General features: G+C 47.9%; 1 protein-coding gene across 1 annotated transcript in view; it reads right to left on the minus strand.

The window, feature by feature from the left end:
• EPB41L4B (erythrocyte membrane protein band 4.1 like 4B) overlaps positions 1–21466 on the minus strand; it is a 156433-nt gene that overhangs the window by 79067 nt on the left and 55900 nt on the right. The window contains 2 exon segments of the mRNA XM_019796710.2: positions 815–857; positions 11343–11447. Of these exon segments, the coding sequence (XP_019652269.2) occupies positions 815–857; positions 11343–11447 (148 nt within the window).

Raw genomic sequence — 21466 nt, forward strand, 5'->3', positions numbered from 1 at the left:
CCTCTCCCACTCCCCCTGCTTGTGTTCCCTCTCTCGCTGGTTGTCTCTATTGCTGTCGCATAAATAAATAAAATCTTAAAAAAAAAAAAAAAGAAAGAAAGCTAGAGAGTTCTTTTCAATCCTTAAGCATGGAAAACTAAAATGTGCTTTCGTGTTGACAAAGACAGTGTAGCTAAGAACTCATTCTGGAATAAAACCCTAACCATCTAGATGAATTACTAAGAGCTGACATTTTACTTTCACCCAATTGCCAAGATATTCCAAACAGATACTAACTTTTTACAAAATACAAAGTGGGCTAAAGGAAAGTGACGTGTAAACAGCCAGGGCTCTGTAATCTAAAAATACAGTGAGGACGCTGTAAAGCATTGCATGTCTTAAAGTGACCCACGCACACACAACACTGAAGAAATGGGCTTACCACACCGATAAAACCAGAGAGCTGGACGGGACTGTCACAACTCCAGTGTTCCCATACCCTCTCAGTCTACTTTTATAACTCATTAGCAAATGGATGCAATAGGTGTAAATTCACGCTTCCGAAGAGCAAATTAACCAGTTCTCTTTGGCAAGGGTGCCTGATTTCAGATGAGAGCATGGTCTGTGTTTTCATATCTACCAAAAACTCTTATCCAAATTTTAAACTCTAACATTTGGCCAGCCTTAAGAAATGAAAAACCATCCACTTAAAACGGAATCTATTTTAAAAACGCTCCCGAGTCCTGATGAAAACATAATACCTCAGAACACTGGCAAAGGGGTTTTACACTCTGATAAAAGAAATAAGTGAGGAGGCTAAATTCTGCTTACTTACTTTTCATCTGCTTTTTTATGGGTTTGGAATGATCCAGCCAGTGCTGAAAGAAAGAAAAAGTTCCTTTAGGAATCATTCATTCATCAGCTAGACGATACAGCCCACATTTACCCTCCTCTATAAACTTTAGTCATTCTAACCATAAAACTGGGAATCGGACCAGATCAGGGTTCTCAGGCTGGGGATCAGCAAACTGTGTGGGACGGTATTAAAAAAAAAAAATCTATGCTTAGGTACAGTAAGTACATTTTTTCTTGGGAGAGTTACCTTTTCAAAGAGGTGCCTAAAAGAACTTAAAACCTTTTAACTAATTGGTCTGGGGAGGCCCTTCTGGTCAGCGGTGCAACGTCAGCCTTTTCCTTCTAAATTTCTCAAGTTATACTCAATCTTCTCCCAAGTCGCCATCAGCCTGGTAAAGACTGGCAGCCACGCTGCAGGGAACCTCTGACCGTGCACGGGTCCTGGAGCTCTGTCGCTCTAAATGCTCAAATGAAAAAACCCAAACTCATGACCCCATTATTCTTTTGCCAGGAAAAGGACCCCAAGAAAGCTAGGAAGACTGGCAGGGATTTGCCGGAGATAATTTTGCTCTGGTCAACGAGGACATTTCAACTTCCTGTCATTTTCATCAGAAAGAACACTTGGGTCCTATCCACCCCAGGAAATCACAAAACCATTTCCCTCATATGAAAATTCCTCTGTAATGTCCAAGTGGTTGATACCACAGTCCTGATGAGCCTCTCAGCAGCTTAACTTCCACGGAAAACAGCATTTAGGACTGCTCTGCTGTGAGCCCCTCTAAGCGATCCCAAAGCCCTGGAGGGCAGGGACGGTGTGGTTTCATCATTCCCGAGTCTCATGCCAGGCACGGAGCATGGCACCCAGCAGGCCCCTATTAGAGTCTTGAGAAATAAACACATGCTAGATATAATTTTTTTTAAAAGGAGCCAAAGAGGAACTTTTGCCACCACTTTAGGTCAACTGGATACACACTGAAACGTCCCCATGAGGGTAACGTCTGGAACGACACAGCCAGACTGGGTTTCTCACTGGCTGCTCAGACTCAGAGGCCCTTCTGCTGGCTGCCAATATACTTTCAGAAGCAATCTCAACTCTGCACATTCTAATCACGAGGAAGGGTGGGACTGAATTAGTGCAGTGTACTCAACCCCTCACCAAAGAGCCCATTATGACTGTGTGGGAGGAGGGGAATAAGGAAACACAAAAGCAAATAACAGGTGACTTATAACACAATAAGCTGTGAGCAGTGCGACGGGAGAACGTGGGCTTTGTCATCTCCACCCTCCAGCTCAGCAACCGAGTAATGAAGGAAGATCAGCACAGCAGGCTGCGGGTCTCGAAGGCCCAAGTGCGGGATGCTTTCTCTCACTGTTAATAGCTATGAATTGGGAGTGACCTAAATGTCTAGCAACAAAGAAAGATTAAAAAAATGGCTCGTCCATATGATGAAATACCATTCAGTCTTTAAAACTGTTGCGGGCCTCTTTATCAATGTGGCAAGAGACCCCCAAGCTCAACACTTGATGAAAAGAAAAAAAAAAAACAAACCAACCAGGATCCCGTTTATATAAAATTATTATTTTCTATCAAAATATGTCTAGAAGGATTTATAGACGTTATTTTTGGATGTGGGGTTGTGGGTGCCATTTAGCTTTTCTCTTTTTTACTTTTATGCACAATTTTTTTACTTTTAATGAGAATATGATCTTCACGTGGGTGGGCCAGCTTGTCACTCACATTTTCCATCCCGTTGTTTGCCCCATCAGAATGCCGTATCGCTGCTGCCCTCAACCAAGCAGAAAACCCCGGACCTTAGCCTCTGGGAGGAGGACAGATACAGACCTGATAAAAGTATATTTACTTTCCTGCCGACGTATCACGCTAATGGCTATGACTAAACTCCTTTCCCTCACTTGGAAATGAATTTACTATTACCATGAAAAGAAAGTTCTCCCGGCAACCAGCCTTCTAATTAGCCCCAGAGGCTCCTAGCTTAAAGGGGCTTGTCCCATTTCCTTCCTTCAAGTCCCCTCCTATCTGGAATAGAACACATGAAGCCCACTGTTCCCCTTCCTCTGCCGTCAAACTACGATCCTGATCCAAGTCCGACCTGTGCTGTTCCCGTGCCAGCGGTTTTCAACCCTGGTTGCGCATTGTAGTCACGATTACCCAGGTCCCACCCAAGATCCATTAAACAGAATCTCAGAGCATTAGTGTTTTTTAAAGGCTCCCAGTGTGCCCATTAAATATTTAGTGCTTAAGTCTTCCCACATCCTCCTTTTACCCTGAAATATATCCTACTGATCTTGGGGATCTTGACGCATCCACGACCCCTTCTGAAAATCGTTGTCTGGGGTTGGTAAAATCTCAAGCAATTTCAAGGTTTACTGTCCAGATGTCTACGGTTGGTGTTAACTGTCAGGTCATGGCTAGTGCTCCTACTGGACAGCAGCCTGCTTTTCCTTCTGGCCATGCTGTGTAAGGAGCTCCCTTACCCATGCGGGCTGGCCTCCATCCTTCCTGCCCGGCCACGGTGCCCTGCCCAAAGCAGGACATGCCAGGATGGAGGCCTGTGAGAAGTCTGGGGCTCACTAAGCTGGGAAGTCATCAGAAACAGTTTCATTTTAAAAACTCCTTGGCCCTACCGGGAGGGTTCAGATCAGGTTTCCTTGCCTGCATCAGAGGGGATAACAAATCCAGCCATAATCCTGAAACAAGAGATGATAAAACCTATCTTGTATCCAACCAGTTCAAAATGACCTGACCTTCTTCTTAGCTGCAGGAGCTGACCAGACTCTGATTACCAGTGTTTTATTCCACAAGACCATTCAATGATGAATTCCTGGGCACTATGGCCCAACGTGGCCTTTAGTAAATCGTATCTTACACGAGGCTCCGAGGGCTATGTTCAGCAGCAGCAGGACCTCTCTTAGATGTTCACCTGCATCCCAGCTAAATATAGCCACACTGCCTGTCCACAAAGTCCAAGGCAATGGCTCCAGCCCTCTTAAAAGACCACTAAACCAGTCACTGGAGATAGACGAGGGCATATCTAAGTTCAAACGGCACAACATTTAACTCAAACAGGTGTTAGAAAGGTGGTTTCTGATCTGAATTTCGCATCCAAGTCAATCTGGCAAAACCCTTTCCATAAATCAAGATGGGAGATGGTTTGGCAAAACCCATGTGTTCTGACAATATATCCGTTCAGGAACCATGACATGCATAAGGCTGGTTGTAGAACTGAGTTGTCTAAAATCTATACAGAAGCATTTGAACCCCAATGGCCAATGGAAGCTCAGGAGTTGAAAAGGGTCTAGAACCCACCTGAACAAGCCCTAAGCCTTCACCATCAAGGGTGAGCGCTGGAACACCATCACTGGCTGTCTAGGACCTGTCGAGTTTCTTAGCTTACAAAGAGTGTCTAGTTTGCATTTAAATTAGAGCTGGAAGAAATGTGAAGAGATAATCATATCCAAGGGATGAAAAGAGAAAGGAGGGAAAGGACACTTTTGGAGCTTACTGTGTGTGATATGATTTATAATAAGAAATATATATTTGGTCTTAGTTTCTGGCACAGAGCTCTTAAAATCCTTGGAATTTTCTACACAGTAAGAGCAATAAAGGTGTCCTGACAGTCATAACAAATCCCCTTCAAACACACCTGAGTTTATGTTAACGAGGTGACTTCCAGAAAGCACCTAAGGATGGGGGCTGGTTGCCAGGGGAACTAACCTGTGACTAGAGGGTTGAAGCTTACCTCTGACTTCTGGGGAGGGGGTGGGGGCCTGGAGGTTGAATCAATCACCAATGCCAATGATGTAATCAATCATGCCCTTTTAACAAAGCCTCCACAAAAACTTAAAGGGAGGATCGGGAGAGCTTTGGGGCAGGGGAACACACAGAGACTGGGAGAGAGTGGGGCATCCAGAGAAGGCGGGGAAGCTCTGCACTGCCCACTCCGCCCTACACCCTGCTCTCTCTAGCTCTTCTGTCAGGTTGCTCCTGAGTTTCCTCTTTTTACAACGGACTGGTAACCTAGTGTGTCAAATGTTTCCGAGTTCTATGATCTGTTCTAGAAAATTAATTGAGCTCAGAGGGGGTCGTGGGGACCTCCTACCTATACAGGTGACAATCTGGACTCGTGACTGGCATCTGAAGTGTGGAGTGGGGGAAGGTACGGGGTGGGGAACAGTCTTGTAGGACCGAACCCTTCGCCTGTGGGATCTGAGGCTATCTGCAGGTAGACAGCATCAGAATTAATTGCTTGGTGGTGTTGGCAGACACCCACATTGGACTGTGTCCCACCTATCACTCGCTCAGGCCTCAGAGCAGATGAAGGTGGCTGTGCGGAGGGCTCGGATACCCCGGAATCCCAGCGCTAGAGAGGTGGGGGCAGGGTCAGAAATGAGGCTGTCAGGGCGCCTGGGTGGCACAGCGGTTAAGCGTCTGCCTTCGGCTCAGGGCGTGATCCCGGCGTTATGGGATCGAGCCCCACATCAGGCTCTTCTGCAATGAGCCTGCTTCTTCCTCTCCCACTCCCCCTGCTTGTGTTCCCTCTCTCACTGGCTGTGTCTATCTCTGTCAAATAAATAAATAAAATCTTTAAAAAAAAAAAAAAAGAAATGAGGCTGTGTCAGCAGCCAGGGGCCTGGGTCTCCACACCAGACACTAGCTCGGAGTCCCTTTGAGAGAAGGGATGTCTCCTTCTCATCCACGATGAAGCCCCATAACCTCACTTATACCAGGTACTTGAGATTTCCTTGGGGATTCATCTAAATCAACTGCAGAGACCCCTTTATCAATNTGAGGCTGTGTCAGCAGCCAGGGGCCTGGGTCTCCACACCAGACACTAGCTCAGAGTCCCTTTGAGAGAAGGGATGTCTCCTTCTCATCCACGATGAAGCCCCATAAACTCACTTTATACCAGGTACTTGAGATTTCCTTGGGGATTCATCTAAATCAACTGCAGAGACCCCTTTATCAATAGCTTTCCATCCAGCATCAATATTTGCACATAGGCAGGAAAACCCTCGCTCTGCCAGCCTTCAGAGACAGGCTGCTGGGAGGCCTGTGGCATTTTTGAGCTGTTTCACACTCCTTTGTACTAAAGTAGAAGGAGGCAGGAGAGCAGAGTTCGAGTCCCAGTTCTGCTACCCACCTGGCATGTGGCCATCGGCAGGCCCCCTGAGACTGTTTACTCATCTGTGCACTAAGCTTGCCCTGACACACTGTCTGAAAAATAAATCAATGGCCATGGAAACTGTGACGAACCTTTGAAATGGAAGGATGGTCCATTTCTCACAGTAGTAGCACCCCAATAGCACCTCCCTCCAGGTGCATCTGAGATGGTAGGAAGGCTCAGCTGTGTCCACACAAGGGGCATGTGTGATGGCATTCCAAGCCATCATCAGAGCGAGGCCACAAACGCCCTTCAGCACCCACTGACTCTCTTGGCAGCCACCGAATCTGTGTTAACCCCACCTCGCAGCCCTGGGCCTCTTATTACTCATCCTCCTGATTCTAGGCTGCAAAGACCAGAGGAAAAACATTCCACAAGTCTAGAGGAAAAGGCCCAAATCACCTTTTCTGGGTCCCTTGCTGCAGAGCGTGGCACCATAAAATGCTCCCTTTTCCTGTTGGGGGGGCTCTGGAAGGGACTTAAATGGCCACACCTGCCCTGCAGAACATCTGACCCCAGGACCCGGAGGGAGGCTACTGCTTGGTGGGGCTGTTATCACCACTGCCCCCAATCCCTGCCACTCCTCTTCCCTCTGACGCCTCGCTCAGCTCCTCACTGATACTCAGGCCCCCCGAGTGAAGACAGACCCCCCCCCGTATTCCACTGGGACAGTCGTCTCCCCCACCAGAATACGGCAGGCCAGAACAGTGTCCTGCTTACTTCGGCACCACAGACACTGACCGTGAGGAAGCTCCAAGGCAAAGTGTGCTGAATGGCTACTGCCTAAACATGTTGTTTGTGTGGGCACATGCACCTGGACGTGTGGCTGAGATGCTACTGTGTGTCATGGAACCACTAGAGCCCAGTGGAAAGGGCTGGCCTTTGCAATGAAACCAGGTTCTGCATCCTGCCTCTGTGCTTCACTTTGACCTTTACAAGTTTCATCATCTGTAAAATGGGTCTGCTCTATGGCTGGTTTTCCAGATGATGAAGATTAAATAAGAATTATATAAAGTGTTTAGGCTGATGCCTGGCTCAGAGCTCATCAGAGTGGGAGCTCAGGAAACAGCAGCTATCTGATCAGTCTGTAAGAAAGCTGGGTGGGTGTAGGCCAGAGCCTCCTCTCTCCGAAGAAAGCTTTCCTATATAAAAATAGAACCCATGCCCCTGCTTTAAGCTAGGCAAAGGTGAGATCTACAGAATGGGCTCCTGCCTGCCTTGATTTGGAAAAGGGAAACAGGAGGCCCCAGCCTCAACTGCTAAAAATAGGCAATGCCAATAGACTTTGACCTTGCTTCAGGGCTGGGCAGCGCACTATGGTAACCAGGCTTGGCTCTTTGCAGGGAGCTGGGGACATAAGCTGGGTATGCAGAGAGCTGTGCCAAGAGCCCTGCCACTGCCAGCCCTCTGATTTGCATGCAGAGGCAGGGTGGGGATGTCATTTCTTGCAGGAGCCTCACAAGGCAATGAGCCAAAGGCCAAGCGGACCGTTCCCTGCCTGGCCCCCATCTATTACACCTGCCATCAATTGCTTCATTTGTACCAGGCGCCTGGAAAATCAATGACTCAGGGAATAGTCCCAAAGGGATCACCTAAATCGCTAACGTTTCTCCCACAGCCAAGTTAGCCTTGCAGGTTCCAGCTAGCCTACGTGCATCCCCTCTGGAAGCTGTGATGACTTCCGGTCCCCCCTCAGCTTGCCCAGCTGGAAAGAGGGGACCCACGCCCATGTGAGATTACAAAACCCTTTCTCCTCCATTAACTCTCTGAGCCCCTCAGTCTCCCTGTGATACAGATGTTACTGCCTCTACCTTAGGGTTAGGAAAAGAGGCTCGAAGTATAGCACTTACCCATGAGGTCATAAAGCCTGTGTTTGAGTCTGAGCTGTGCTACTCGCTGAGGGCCCTGCCAAAGTCTAAAGGCTTTATCTCACCATCAAGAAGACAGAAACATCTGACACACGGCTTCTAAGGTTGCTTCTAGGGCTGAAGACTTGAGGTTTTAGGTGGTATACCTTGTCAATAAGAGTCACCAAGAAGAAGCAGTCCTAAGTCTGAGGATCTCATCAGAAAGGTCTGTTTATATACACAGATAACGAACCCGAGGCCAGAAAAGCAAATTGCCACAGGAGACAGAGCAGCACAAAGGTTTCCAGAGAGCAGGAGAAGCCCGGAAAGTTCAGGACATGCTGCGGAAGGAAGAGCTGTCGTCTGAGACAGTCTTGAAGGACAGCCAGAAGTTTAAACGTGGTGAGAAAGGGCATGCTAGGAGGGGAACCCAGACACACAGGCATACGGATAAGTGCAGAGTCGCCAGAACCCAGCCTGTCAGGAGCCCAGCCTGGAAATCAGACTAATGAGAAGGGTTCTGGGAGCAGCTGCTGCACACCCTTGGGTCCTCAAAGTCCGGTACATGAGGGCCCTACACCTGCTCTATGGGGGAAGAACAGCACGTTGCACTCAGAGCCGGAAGCTGGGAAGACGTCTGGATCCTGCCGCGCCTGTGCCAGGGCACCGGCGGACGGGAGTGCCCGGCAGCCCAGGGAGCGGAGGTGCGCAGCCAGGCCTTTCGTACTGGGAGTCACATCCTTGGCTTTCTGGGAATCCGAGTGACTGGAGAGGGGTCACCTGGGGATGAGGACATGCCACCAGGGCCACAGGCACGTGGCTCTAATGGCAGAAACGATGGATATCTTCTCCCTGCTGACATGAGAAGCCATGTGGGGCAGACGCGCTCGCCTCCCCCTTCAGAACATGAGAACTGGAAGAGCTCTAAGGAACAGGTCCGAGAACCCCATTTTACAGATGAGAAAACTGAGGACAAGGGAGAAAAGGCAGCTCATCAAAAGCCCCCAAGTAAGTTAGGGGCAGAGCCAGGAACAAGGTCCAGGTCAGACTCACAGTCCAGGGCTGTAGACGTTCTGAAGCCCAAAATACCACATGCATGAAGCCACACGGAAGGCGGAACAGGGAAGGGAGAGCTTCTGGGCAGTGGAGGGCTGATGAGCGTCAGAGGAGCACTCTCAATCCAGCACCCTGGGAGCAACTAGAAATGGAACTGTGAGGCAGGTCTAGGGGCTAAATGCTAGAGAAATACACCCGTTTCCTGAAAACCAAACGGTGAAAAGGACAGAGAGAAAGAAAAGAAACTTTGAGGTGCAGGGTAAGAAAACTCAAAGGGTTTTAGCTAAATGACCTCCGTCTTCTCAGCAGGAGGTAAGGCCAAGTGCAAGAACAGAGTCGTTTGCAAGGACTGGACTGCCGGGCTGTAGTCAGGATTCCGAAGGGGAACCGAGTCCAAGAAGGGCTAACAAGGCTCCAAGAGTAGCTGAGGGGCTTGGACTTTGCTGTATCTGTGATCTGTGACCTGTGCTGGTGCCAAAAGGCACAGCCCATGACTCTCCAGCAACGCCTCTGGGAGAGGCAGCAGAGGAAACAGATGTGCCTGCGTTTGGAGGGGAGGCCAGGGGACAGTCACAGGGGCAGGAGCATCAAAAGACAATTGAGCACACAGGCGAGACGGCTGAGGCTCTGCCAGGTCGCAAGAGGGGAGAATGAGGCAGGAGGCAATTATTAAGGCCCCAGGCCAGACGCAGAGGGACTGGAAAGACAGAATCAAGGGAAGTTATCATGGAATGGGAATGACAGAATTCCAGCTCTTGGAGCAACTGGGTGGTGATAAGACCCAAGTGAATGTGTGCGAGGTTTGCCCAAGTGAAGTTTCAATGCGAGGAAACAGTGTCCAGGGTATTTAGAAAGATGGGCAACTTGAACTCCCAGGTTGCCCAGGGGAAAAGAGAGGCTGAGACAGCTGCGAGTCAGAAGGCAGGGCACCAGGTGGCCCAACCTGGAAGACAGAACTAGACCGGGGGTGGGGGGGGGGCAGAAAGAGGAAAGCTGGTCTGCCCCTGTCCAGGGTCCCAGCGGGTGGGGATGAGTCTCTAACTGCAAAATGGAGAAGGAATCTGGACCGCTATCCCAAGGCGGCAGCCGGAGTGTTCGCGGCAACAGTCACGGAGGTAAGGGGATGGGCTGTCGGCAGACAGGAAGTCCTAAGGTGCAGGGGGGCATCTGGTGTCCACCCAGGAGGCCTGGAGCCAAGAGGATCCACAGAAGTCCCGACACCACGGCATCATCTCGGGACTCAGCATCACACAGACGTTCTCAGGTGGACCCAATTTCTAAGCACCAATTTTGAGTGTCTTAGCCTTAGCGGTCACAAGTCATCCCCCCGGGAGTATCTGAAGAAGTGTCCTTAGGGAGAAGGGCTTAGCCACGGATGCTCAAACGTCTCCTATCAGGGAACCCACCCTCTCCTACAGTCTAAAACAGCATCCCCCCTTACTCAGTCTGTCCCTCCCCTTACTCTGCTTTATTTTTCTTAACACTTACCACCATCTGTCATTTAGGTGTTCGCTGCTTTGTCTACGGTGCTTAAAACAGGGCCCAGTACATAACTGATGCTCAATAAATATTTTTTTTACTCAATTATAATTAACATAGTGCTATAACAGTTTCGGGCAGACAATGCAATGATTCAACAATGTTATACATTTCTCAGGGCTCACCAAGATACATATATTCTCAATCCCCTTTATTTCACCCATCCCCCCACCCACCTCAAAAAATATTTTTTGACGTTGAATAAATCACCTTTGAAACACAAAGGTAAATTTTGTTGGGGAAGGAGACTCTGAAGTCATTCATGCTTTTGACAAGAGTGGTTCTGAGCTATGTCAGGTTCACTCCCCCTGGCGCCCCCACCATGGCCAGTTCTGTCTCGGGAAAAGCAAAGGGAGTCTTTGCTGACCTAACACGACCTCCTGGAGCCTGCAAGATGGTTCTCAGGCAGTGCCAAGACCTGCTCCGACCGGCCCCGGCACCCACTAAGCCTGGCTGGGATCACATGCAGTGTGTTCACAGTGCCTGCTCTCTCCACCCAGCAAGAGTCCCCAAGAAGATGATGCTTCAGTCTCTGTGCCGGTTAAAAATAAAGCATCATTAAAAGAATTTCTAGACTGGTATATCTTCTGCTTTCTACCTACTCTAGAAATGTGCCTGCGTCGCATCCCTATGCTTGGAAATGTTTCCCGAATCCCTTGCACAATAGGAGTACTTCTTGCTCTCTCCCTCTCCTGGTTATTGGCCACATGGGGGGGGGCATATGGATGAATGTCACCTGGGCACCATCATTGCCACCCCAACGCTCGCTACTGCAACATCACGGTTTAACTCCTATTTTTCCTCTATCAATCTCCAGCAACTGCGGATCTGCAATTAGCTTGAAAAGTCAACCTGTCCTGAAACGAATCAAAGGCGTACTTACAGTGACCTGGGAAGAGTCGAGGAACTGGAGGCCGAAGTAATCTGTTTCCACCAGGTCCAAGTGGTACACGATCTGATCGAACAGATCCTGGCCTTTGGCATGTTTCTGGAAGACAATTGGGTAGATGAAAATTGAGGATGTGACTGCTGGATAAGAACAAAACATTTTAAAAACAAACAAAACCAAAACCACTTTTGTCTCTATATTGCATACATGTATATGCCACAGTAGGCACATTTAAAAGTTTAATTATTTGGGGGTGCCTAGGTGGCTCAGTCAATTAACTGTCTGCTTTCAGCTCAGGTCATGATCCCAGAATCCTGGGATTGTGGCCCCGCATCGAGCTCCTTGCTCAGCGGGGAGTCTGCTTCTCCCTTCTGCGTCTCCCTCTGCCCCTGCTCCTGTGCTCTCTCTCTCTCGCCTGCTCTCTCGCTCACTCTCTCTTGCTCGCTCTCTCGCTCACTCTCTCTCTCAAATAAAATCATTTTAAAAATTAAATTATTTTTATTATAATAAAAATTCATTATTAAATCTAATTACTCATAATGAAAACAAAACACAACACCAAAGAACAACTTCATAGGATGAATAGGGAACCAACGCCTTATTATGAAAACTCGTAAATAAAGGGAAAAGAACAGGCATTGATCTGGCCATTAGCTGTAGCACTGGGTAACCAAAGAGTAAATGATGAGATATACAGAAATTAAATCAAAACGGATCAAAGACCTAAACGCAAGAGCTAAAACTATAAAATTCTCAAAATGGAGGCACAAATCCTCATGACCTTGGATTAAGCAATGACTTCTTAGATATAACACCACAAGCACAAGCAACAAAAAACCCCCAATAAACCAGAGGTGCCTGGCTGGCTCAGTCAGCAGAGCATGCGACTCTTGATCTCAGGGTCACGAGTTCGAGCCCCATGTTGGGCATGGAGCCTACTTAAATCAAAAAAACAAACCAAAAAAAAAAAAAAAACCTACCAATAAACCAGGCATCATCAAAATGTAAATCTTTTGTGCTTCAAAGGACACAAAGACACCAAGAAAGCACAAAGACACCCCAAAATTGGAGAACATTTTTGCATATCACATATCTCATAAGGGACTTCTATTTAGAATATATAAAGAACTTTTACATCTCAATAATAGAAAAAATTCAATTAAAAAATGGACAAGGGATATATAGATAGCTAGTTCTCCAAAGACATACAAATACCCAATAAGCACACGAAAAGATGTTCAACCTCATTAGTCATTAGGGAAATGCAAACCAAAGGCACAATCAGACCCTACTTCACGAAACCCACTAGCAAAAAACAGACAATAAGAAATGTCGGAGAACTCAGAACCCTCATGTACTGCTGATGGGGATGTAAAACGTGCAGACATTTTGAGAAGCAGTTTGGCAGTTTCTCAAATGGTTAAATGGAGTCACCATTTGACCCAGCAATTCCTCCCCAAGTATATACCCAAGAGAAATGAAAACATTGCCCTCATACAGAAATCTGTACAAAAACGTTCATAGCAGGATTGTTCATAATGGCCCCAAAGCGGAAGAAACCCAAGTGTCCATCAACTGATGCCTGCATAGACATAATGTGGAAGAAACTTATCCATACAAGGGAATATTATTTAGTGATAAAAAGGAATGGAGTTCTGACACATGCAACAACACGGCTGGACTTCGAAAACATTAAGTGAAAGAAGCCAGTTACAAAGGACCACATATTACGCGGAATGTCTGGAATAGGCAACTCTGGAGAGTGAAAGTAGATTAGTGGTTGCTTAGGGCTGTGGTATTTGTGGGGTGACAGCCAAGGTGAGCAGGGTTTTTGGGGGGTCAGTGAAATTTTCTAAAATTGATGATTGCAGGGGGCTGAGTGGTTCAGTCGGTTAAGCGTCTGTCTTTGGCTCAGGTCATGATCTCAGGGGTCCAGGGACATGTGGCTCTGGACATCGGGCTCACTGCTCAGCGGAGAGGCTGCTTCTCCCTCTGCCTCTGCCCCTTCCCCGGCTCATGTTCCCATGTGCATGTGACGTGCCTGCTCTCTCTCTCTTGCTGTCTCTCAAATAAATAAATAAAATCTTTACAACAAAAAATAAAATCAATGATGGTGACAGACGCATGACTCTATGAATATAGTAAAAGTTAGCGAATTAAACATCTCGAATAGGTGAGTCATATGGTATGTCCACCTCAATAAAGGTATTAAAATAGCAGATGGGCAGATCTTCTCTTTATAGTAGTACACCAACAACAAAATGAAGAAGGAATAACAGAATGCAATATCACAATTCTGCAACTTCTAGCGAATGGTAGGCGCTAAGCACTGAGCCCCAGCAGCTACTAACATCGCAGCAGAAGACAACTACCCATCATGTACCTCCTGATGAAGAACACCCCCCCACATACCCAAGATGTCATCTTGCTCCCCCCCTTCTCTTGCCACAGGAAAAAAACCCCAACAACAACAAACCAAACTGGGGGGCTGATTCAACCACTAGATCCCACAGCCAACCGCAGGAAAGGCAGAGCAATGTTCTAAACTACATGGGGCTGCAATCAGCAAGATCCAGCCTGTGGGAAATTCTAGAAACTTCTCAGGACAGACAACACAGCTCCTTCAACAAACAGAAGAGACGGAAGTAAAGGGATGGAGGGGCACCTAGAGGCTAAAAAAGATTCAAAAGACACCTTTAAAATTACAAAACAAAACTGCAATGTGTAGGGACGCACACTTGGGTGATAAGACTTGAAGAGAGGGTCAAGAAGTGGTTACAATAAAGTCAGGGGAGTTGTTGCTCTTGGGGGCCCAGAGGGGATGTGCCAGGGAGAGAGCCGATGGTGGACTTCCCGCTGGTGGGCAGGGTCCCAGCTCCTGAAGTGTGTGGTGGTACAAGGGTATCTGCCTCCCCGTAGTTTGTTAAACTGTACTTTTGTTTTATTTGTACGTCTGCATTTGTGTCATATAAAATAGCACTCACAAAAAGCAAAAAAAAAAAACAAAAAACAAAAACCCTCAAAATTATAGCACTGGATTACAACCTTCAGACTCCTTCCTTCCTGGAAACACTCCTTAAAGGAGCAGAAGGCTCCAGGCTCAGGGATGTTCTCTGGAGCCTTATCTACTGGAGAAATAAAGGTGGGGGTGGGGCACGAAGAAGAAACAGCCCAAACTCCAACCACAGGGACACTGGGCTGGACCCATCAACACTCAGGAATACTGCCGGGCTGTGAGGACAGATAATTATAAAGATGAGACAGGAATCAGGAAGATTCTTAAGTCGACATTAAGTAAACAGACCACAAAGGAATAAGGAGCTGTGATTCCAACTACACAGAAATCTGTCCGCACTGTACGGACAGCTTGATAAAAACAGCTTGCAAAAACAAAAGGAGCGGTGTTGGGATGGAGAAACTATGGATGATTTTCTTCCCAAGTGTTCTGTAACACTGATCTTCTGGCAGTCGTTAGACAACAAATACAATTTTTTTAAAAAAGTCACCATTCTGGCACCGTCCCTCCGGATGTACCCTCTTCTCCTACTACCCAGCGCTCCTGGCCTACCCAACACCTATTACCATGGCGCCAATGCCTCATTAGTGGGTTTCCTAGCGGGACAGAACTGGTTAGCGCACAGCTTTAGCAGCAGGATGTGGCAGACAGAATTGGGCTGGCAGGAAGCAAGGGATCTACGCTCTAGTCCCAGATGCATTAGCTGTGACCTTAAGCGAGTCATAATTTCCCCAAATCCATATGCCCATCCTGGTCTTCTCCTGCAGCTACAAATCAAGCATGGTGCCCTGGACAGACAGGGTCACTCACACTCAGCAGACCCCAAATCCTGCCTGCTCCCCACCTGGGTCTCTCTATTTTGGTTCAGGGCTTACCATCCAGGGAGGTCATTTTAACACTCACAAGAGGATGAACTGAAAAAACACAGTTCCACACGTGGAAAATAAAGGCAGTGGGCCCAATGTTCTCTCTAGGTCATTCCAAATCTTATGTTTCTGATGTCTTTCTAAAACGGCTCTTATTTAGAAGGAGCTCAAGGGGGAGGTTGGGAAAAGAACCCTTCTAGGGTTGGCTGGTCCTGTCTGCCATGCCAGACTGGCCCCTCCGTCGGCAGACCCTCACTCAGCTGGACTCGGAGCTGGTGGACACAGCAGGGTCTGCTGGACAGGAAATACCGTGTTTACTGACTCACCTGTAAACACTTGCCCCCACTTATCTTCCCCAGCCCCTTATGCTCTTTGGTCTCTTCCTCTGGAAGAGAGAATTCCCAATGACCCTTTCCAGCTTTAGAAAGAATCTGGTGAGATTATGAGGGCTGAATAGAGGGGTCCTCAAAACAGAGGTCCCAGGGAGTGAAAGTCAGACAAAGACAGGAGGGTCCAGGCCACAGCCCCTGAACCCAACACTATCTCTTGCTCCTCCCAGCCCACGGAGCGTCCGCTCAAAGCTGAGAAAGCTCCAGGGAACTAACTCCCTGTCCTGCCGGCCAGGACGCACCACCTGGGGCAGCTCCCCAGAAGCCCACAGTCAGTCATCTCAGGCTTAGCCCACACAGCCCCTCCTCCACCCACCCCTCAGTAAGCACCCCCTCCCGTGTTCCCATAAGCAAGCATGCGTCTTTATTACACACACACTTATCACCCAGCACCGCGGTTGCCTTTGTTCCTGTCTTACTCCAACTTCAGGCTGAGGGCAGGGACCAGCTGCGTTCATCTCCCCTTCCCTCCATTCCCGAAGCACATCCCTGGCCCACACACAGCAGGCGCTCCATAAACATCTGTTTGCTGCCTGGCTGGCTGGCTAGCTCTGCTGGCTGGGGGACATGTGGGGTCTGGGGCCAAGCAACAGATCTTCTGGATGGACTGTGCGAAAACGCGACCCATAGACTGATGCTTGACACGCGGCAGGCCTCAATATGAGAATGCACTCATTAAAGTCTTTTCAAATTAAGTATTCCAGAAACAAGTGCCCAGGGAACCGTGCTGCACTTCCAAGGCCATTTACCTAAACACGATTCTGTGGCTATTATGTGAAGTGCTATCTAGTGGTTACAATGGGAGATCCAGGAACGTGATAAGACGGGAGGCCGCTCCTTGCCTGATGTCTCCTCCTCTAGATGAATCCGTTCACTCATTCAACAAATACTAACTTCATCAAGTGCCAGACACTGTTCCAGGGGTTGGGGTCCACTGGGGTCACAAAGTCTGGAAGGAAGCCCTCACCGCCTCACCGCCTACAGGAAGCCCTCACCAAATAAGTCATCCTCGTGGAGCAATGTCATCCAAAATGGCGATGATACCTGAACCACGGTTGCAATACCACTCCTCCCCGCCTTCTGAGGCAGAATGTATGGGACCTAAACCTTCACTTAGTCCAGATCACTCCTCTGGAATTCAGCGACGCTTCTCCTTCACGACACATGTAGCAGGCTGTCCCCAAGCACAGCAGGGCAGAAGCTCTGCCCTTGAGTTCTTGCTTCCCTCCTCCCATCTCAACACATCACTTCTCGCAAGGACCAGCAACCGGTATGGTTCTGAGTCAGTATGTCTCTCTGGAGCAGCAACTTCTGAGCACAAAGGAGCTAAAAAATCACCAAGCTCGTGAACATCCAGTGTAGAGAGTTACCAGCTCCAGACTGGGTCAGGCAGGCCGCCAGCAGGGAACGGCACAGACACCGTGCTATCTTTGCTGGCCATTCGGAGCTTCCTGTCTTGTGTATTTACCGGTTCCCAGCCATACTTGTGATAAGGAAGACTCCTGGACAGCTGATGTCTTCACTGTCTTCCCAAATAAATGAACCATCCTGACCCTCTTAGATAAGAGGCAACTGGCAGTGTCTTACTGCAATCTGACCCACATGTGATGTAACAGGTCAACTGTGCCTGAAAGAACAAAGAAGACAGAACCCAATCCACGCAAATCTCACCAGTCTCCGCCGCATGAGACGCCAGGCATCCCAGGCAGGTGAGGAAGGAGGCGAGAAGCTGTGTGCCGGGCGAGTGTATATACTCTGGCTGGGAACTAAAATGCAAAAGCAGGACATCCGGGCAGTGCAAGGATTTCAGGAGCCATGTCCTTGCAGGCACGTGGGGCTCTTCTCTGTCCACCTGCTCCACCTCCATCAGATGGCACGCCCCTTGCACCCACCTTCAGAAAGGCTCTCCCTTTCCTCCCCGCAACAGCTCAGGCGACATCTCCTTGTATCTGCACTACAGCGAGCCTCCTTCTAAAACCCATCTTTCCCGTGTTTGCCAGAATGGACTTCACACAGCACAGCCCTCACCTCAGTCACTCTTCTGCACACAAATGTGCCCCCGAGAATGAACTGCACGCTGCTCCGCCTGGCATCCGACTGCACACTCAATACTGCCCAACCCAACATGTGCTTATCTCTCCAGGCCCCACATGTACCCTGGGCTCCAATCAAACATAATAGCTAACCGCAACGCCCACCCAACGTACGCAGCAGGTCCCACCGCTATGGCGTTGCCTGTGTCGTCCCTTTGCCTGGGTGCCCTCCTCCAACGTTGCTAGTCCCAACCTCGTTGGCAGCAAGCCAATCCCCACGGCCATGCTGAGTAACAGTGGTCACTACGAAACTTCTCTTTGGTGGCACCCTGTCCGGTTCATCTTCACTTCTCGATCATCTGCCATTCTGAAGCTCAAGGAACAAATGCTGATGTGGATGGATGAAGGAGAACCCTTAGTTCCCACAACAGTCTCCAAATGACTGACCTTTCAGAAGCTGATCTTCCTGGTCCGTCTCCACTGGGAATTCTCTACACCCAGCTGGGATCTGGGTCTGCAGAACCCTGGTACTACCATCTCGCCTTCCAGACACCCGTCTGCTCTAATGCACTGGTGTTCTGGAAACCAGACCATTTCTATATACACAAAATACTATCAAGTTCTGGATTTTTATATATGGGCTAAAAAATAACCAAAATAATTGTGGTGATAGTTTCTAAACCTCAGTGCAAGCTTTTACATTCGTTCAAACAGATGTCATCTTATTTAAATCGGCCCATGACACATCCTGTTAAGAACATTATGAGTCCGGGCTATTATCCCATGTATCACATACTGATCTCAGCTTTACAACATGTGGGAGCTGTGATGCAGCCGGGGGTGGGGGGTGAGGGCAGAGGGGTGGAGGTGGCAAGTGGGGGTGCTGTCTTTCTTGAGTTGTACAGGACTAAAGGTGCCCATCTGATGGTGGCCTCAACTCAGTTTTGAACAGATACAGTGTGACCATGGTGGGGTCATGCTCTGAGACTCTTAGAAGCCAAACATGCTGGGTTAGAACCCAGTTATACCTCTTTTCTAGTAATATGACCATGACCTTCGGCACTGCACTGAGCCTCAGCTTCATCTGAAAAATGGGGTACTCTCACCTGCACCATCAACCTTGCTAAATCACTGTATTAATAAAAAGGCAAGAGGGGCACCTGGCTGGCTCAGTGGGCAGAGCATGCGACTCTTGATCTTGGGGTTGTGAGCTCAGGTCCCACACTGGGTGTGGAGCCTATTTAAAAAAATAAAGTAAAATAAAATAAAAAATAAGAAAGCAAGAAAACATATGAGCATGCACTGTAAACTTCGGTGTCCTATCCACACAAAGGAATTATTAATACTTTCATTCAAACCTCGTTTCTCTCACATGTCCACAGGAATGACACAATCTGCTTTTTGCCAAATACTTAACAAAAATCAAAGTTTAGGGAGTCTGTGATCTATAGCAGTTCAGTAACTCCCTTTGAAGAAAAGCTGAGACTAGTCTGGTTTGGGGGACTTCTGTAAACCCATGTTGGTCCCTGGAAATCAAGTCCTTCCTTTCCAAGTTCTTAAACGCCCCAAGTATAAGTAGCTCTCAGAAGTCCCCCTGGTCTCTTCAGTAGCTTGTGGCCAGCAGTTCCCAGAAGGCACCTGCCTCAGGGCCTGTTTCAACTGTTTCCAGGAAGTGCTAATCTCGTGGTTAGTTACCAGCTCTGGTCCCCCATCCTCACAAGTCGATAATTTGCTAATTTTCTATGTTCTCAGTAAGAAACTAGCTATTTTACACACGCACACACCACACACACACAGCCCAGGCATCTCTGTCCCCATTGCCATCAGTACTAAGAACAAATATATACTGTTTACTCCAAGATATCTGAAATTACCAACTATCTGAATTTATCAAATAAATACCTGAAATTACCAAAAAAAAAATGTCACCTTGAAATTTCCTTGTGAGAAATACCATCTCATTTATCAGCAAGATCTGGGGACTCATAACGGTATCTGTAATCTGCAGGATTTAAAGCCAGGATGTCCACCTTATAAATTCCACCCCCCAGCAGAAGAGTGCTTCATGTTTACCAACGTTCCAGGACCCCATTTTGCACAGAGGAAAACTGAGCCTCAGAGAAATTACATGACCAAGTTCATACCGCTTATAAGTGGCAGAACTAGAATCAGGATCCAGCCTTTCTGATTTTTTTAGGATAGAGTTCTTTCTACCTTCCTCCATTGCTTCTCAACTCATTTGCCTCTGTGGCTCCAAGCACACAGAACGTGTCCTGCAAACAAGAAATATTTCGTAAGCCCAATTCAACACACAAATACCGAAAGCCTACTTCAGTTATGGTCTGGGCTACAGCTGGGGTACAAGGCCACACAGTCCAACACAAACAGATCTCACGGTGGGGAGGCAATTACTAATTTGTTTGGAGGGCAGGCAAGCTGTGGCAGAATGGACAGCAGATGATTTGCTCACAAACTAACACAGAAGCCAAGACACTGTGCTGAGGGGGACATCAACAGTCTGGGCAGCTCCTGGAAATTCAATTCTGGTAAAACACAGCACAATGATATTAATTTCCTGACATGCCTGGCTAACAATCTCTTAGAAATCAGAGGAAGCAACAAAAACAACTGCCCTTAATTTATGATCAACAAGGAAGTAAGAATGATCTTGGAGGAAAGTGACTGCCATCTTGGTGTGTGACTCAGTGAACGGAGACCCTATTGATCAGCTGCATTGAGAAGCAGGGTTCTTCCCACATTGGAAAGGGGCTCTCACTGTGCTACACGAGGGCTGGGTGGGGAGATTTTAGGTTTTACCATTCCACCACAAAAGACCGCCATATTGGGCTTCAAGTAATGGAGAGATCAATCTGAAACACAGACTGTGTGATGCATTATTGATTAACTATTGATCAGCCTCTGCTTCCGGCTGATAAACCGTCTTCAGGCCAAGCAGCAGCAATTCAAAGCACTCATTTGTTCCCTTAACTCCACGTCCCTCACAGGGCTGCTGCTAGAATTAGATGACCTCACTGGCCATGATCCTATGAACCTTCTTTCAATCAATATGGAACAGCTAACATCTAGTGACCTCAATTTCTGTCTGCCTATAGCTCCTTGCAAGCATGCTTATCACAAGGGACTCAATAGTTGGTTTAAGGGATGATTTTCTATTTATTCCTTAAGATGCTGAATGAAGTCCAGACACTTAAAACTACTTGATCCTGGCTGCCTGGAAACCAGTTTCGACCAACACTTCAAATGTTATGCTTGGGTGGCTCAGTCGGTTGGGCATCCAACTCTTGGTTTCAGCCCAGGTCCTGATCTCATGGGTCTGAGCCTTGCATCGGGCTCTGCACTCAGTGAGGAATCTGCCTAAGATTCTCTCCCTCTGCCCCTCCCCCACTCTCCCTTTTTCTCTCTCTCTCTCAAGTAAACAAAATAAATCTTCAAATGTTATGCTTCCAACTCTCAGTAGGAAACATCAGAGACAGCATGTGTTGAATACTCTTCAATTTTGGGTGACATTCCTAAAAGGCAAATTGCAATATGCTATTCCTACCAACAGGGACATTAACAGAGCATCAGACAACCTCCCTAACACAAAGATCCACTGGACAAATTGCTCTTAAAAGTTCTACTTTGCGGGGCGGTGGGGGAGGCTCTCCATGTCACCTTCATTATTAGGCCAGGTGAGTCATCTAATCTGTCACAGTGCTCTTTGCCCAAATGAGTCCACTCAAATCCCTAGTGAATGGGAACAGGGGACAGGAGACTGCCTTGAATGACCTAGTGCTTTTCACCCCAGTGGCCT

Source organism: Ailuropoda melanoleuca, chromosome 7 (assembly GCF_002007445.2).
Source record: "Ailuropoda melanoleuca isolate Jingjing chromosome 7, ASM200744v2, whole genome shotgun sequence".
NCBI lineage: Eukaryota > Metazoa > Chordata > Mammalia > Carnivora > Ursidae > Ailuropoda > Ailuropoda melanoleuca.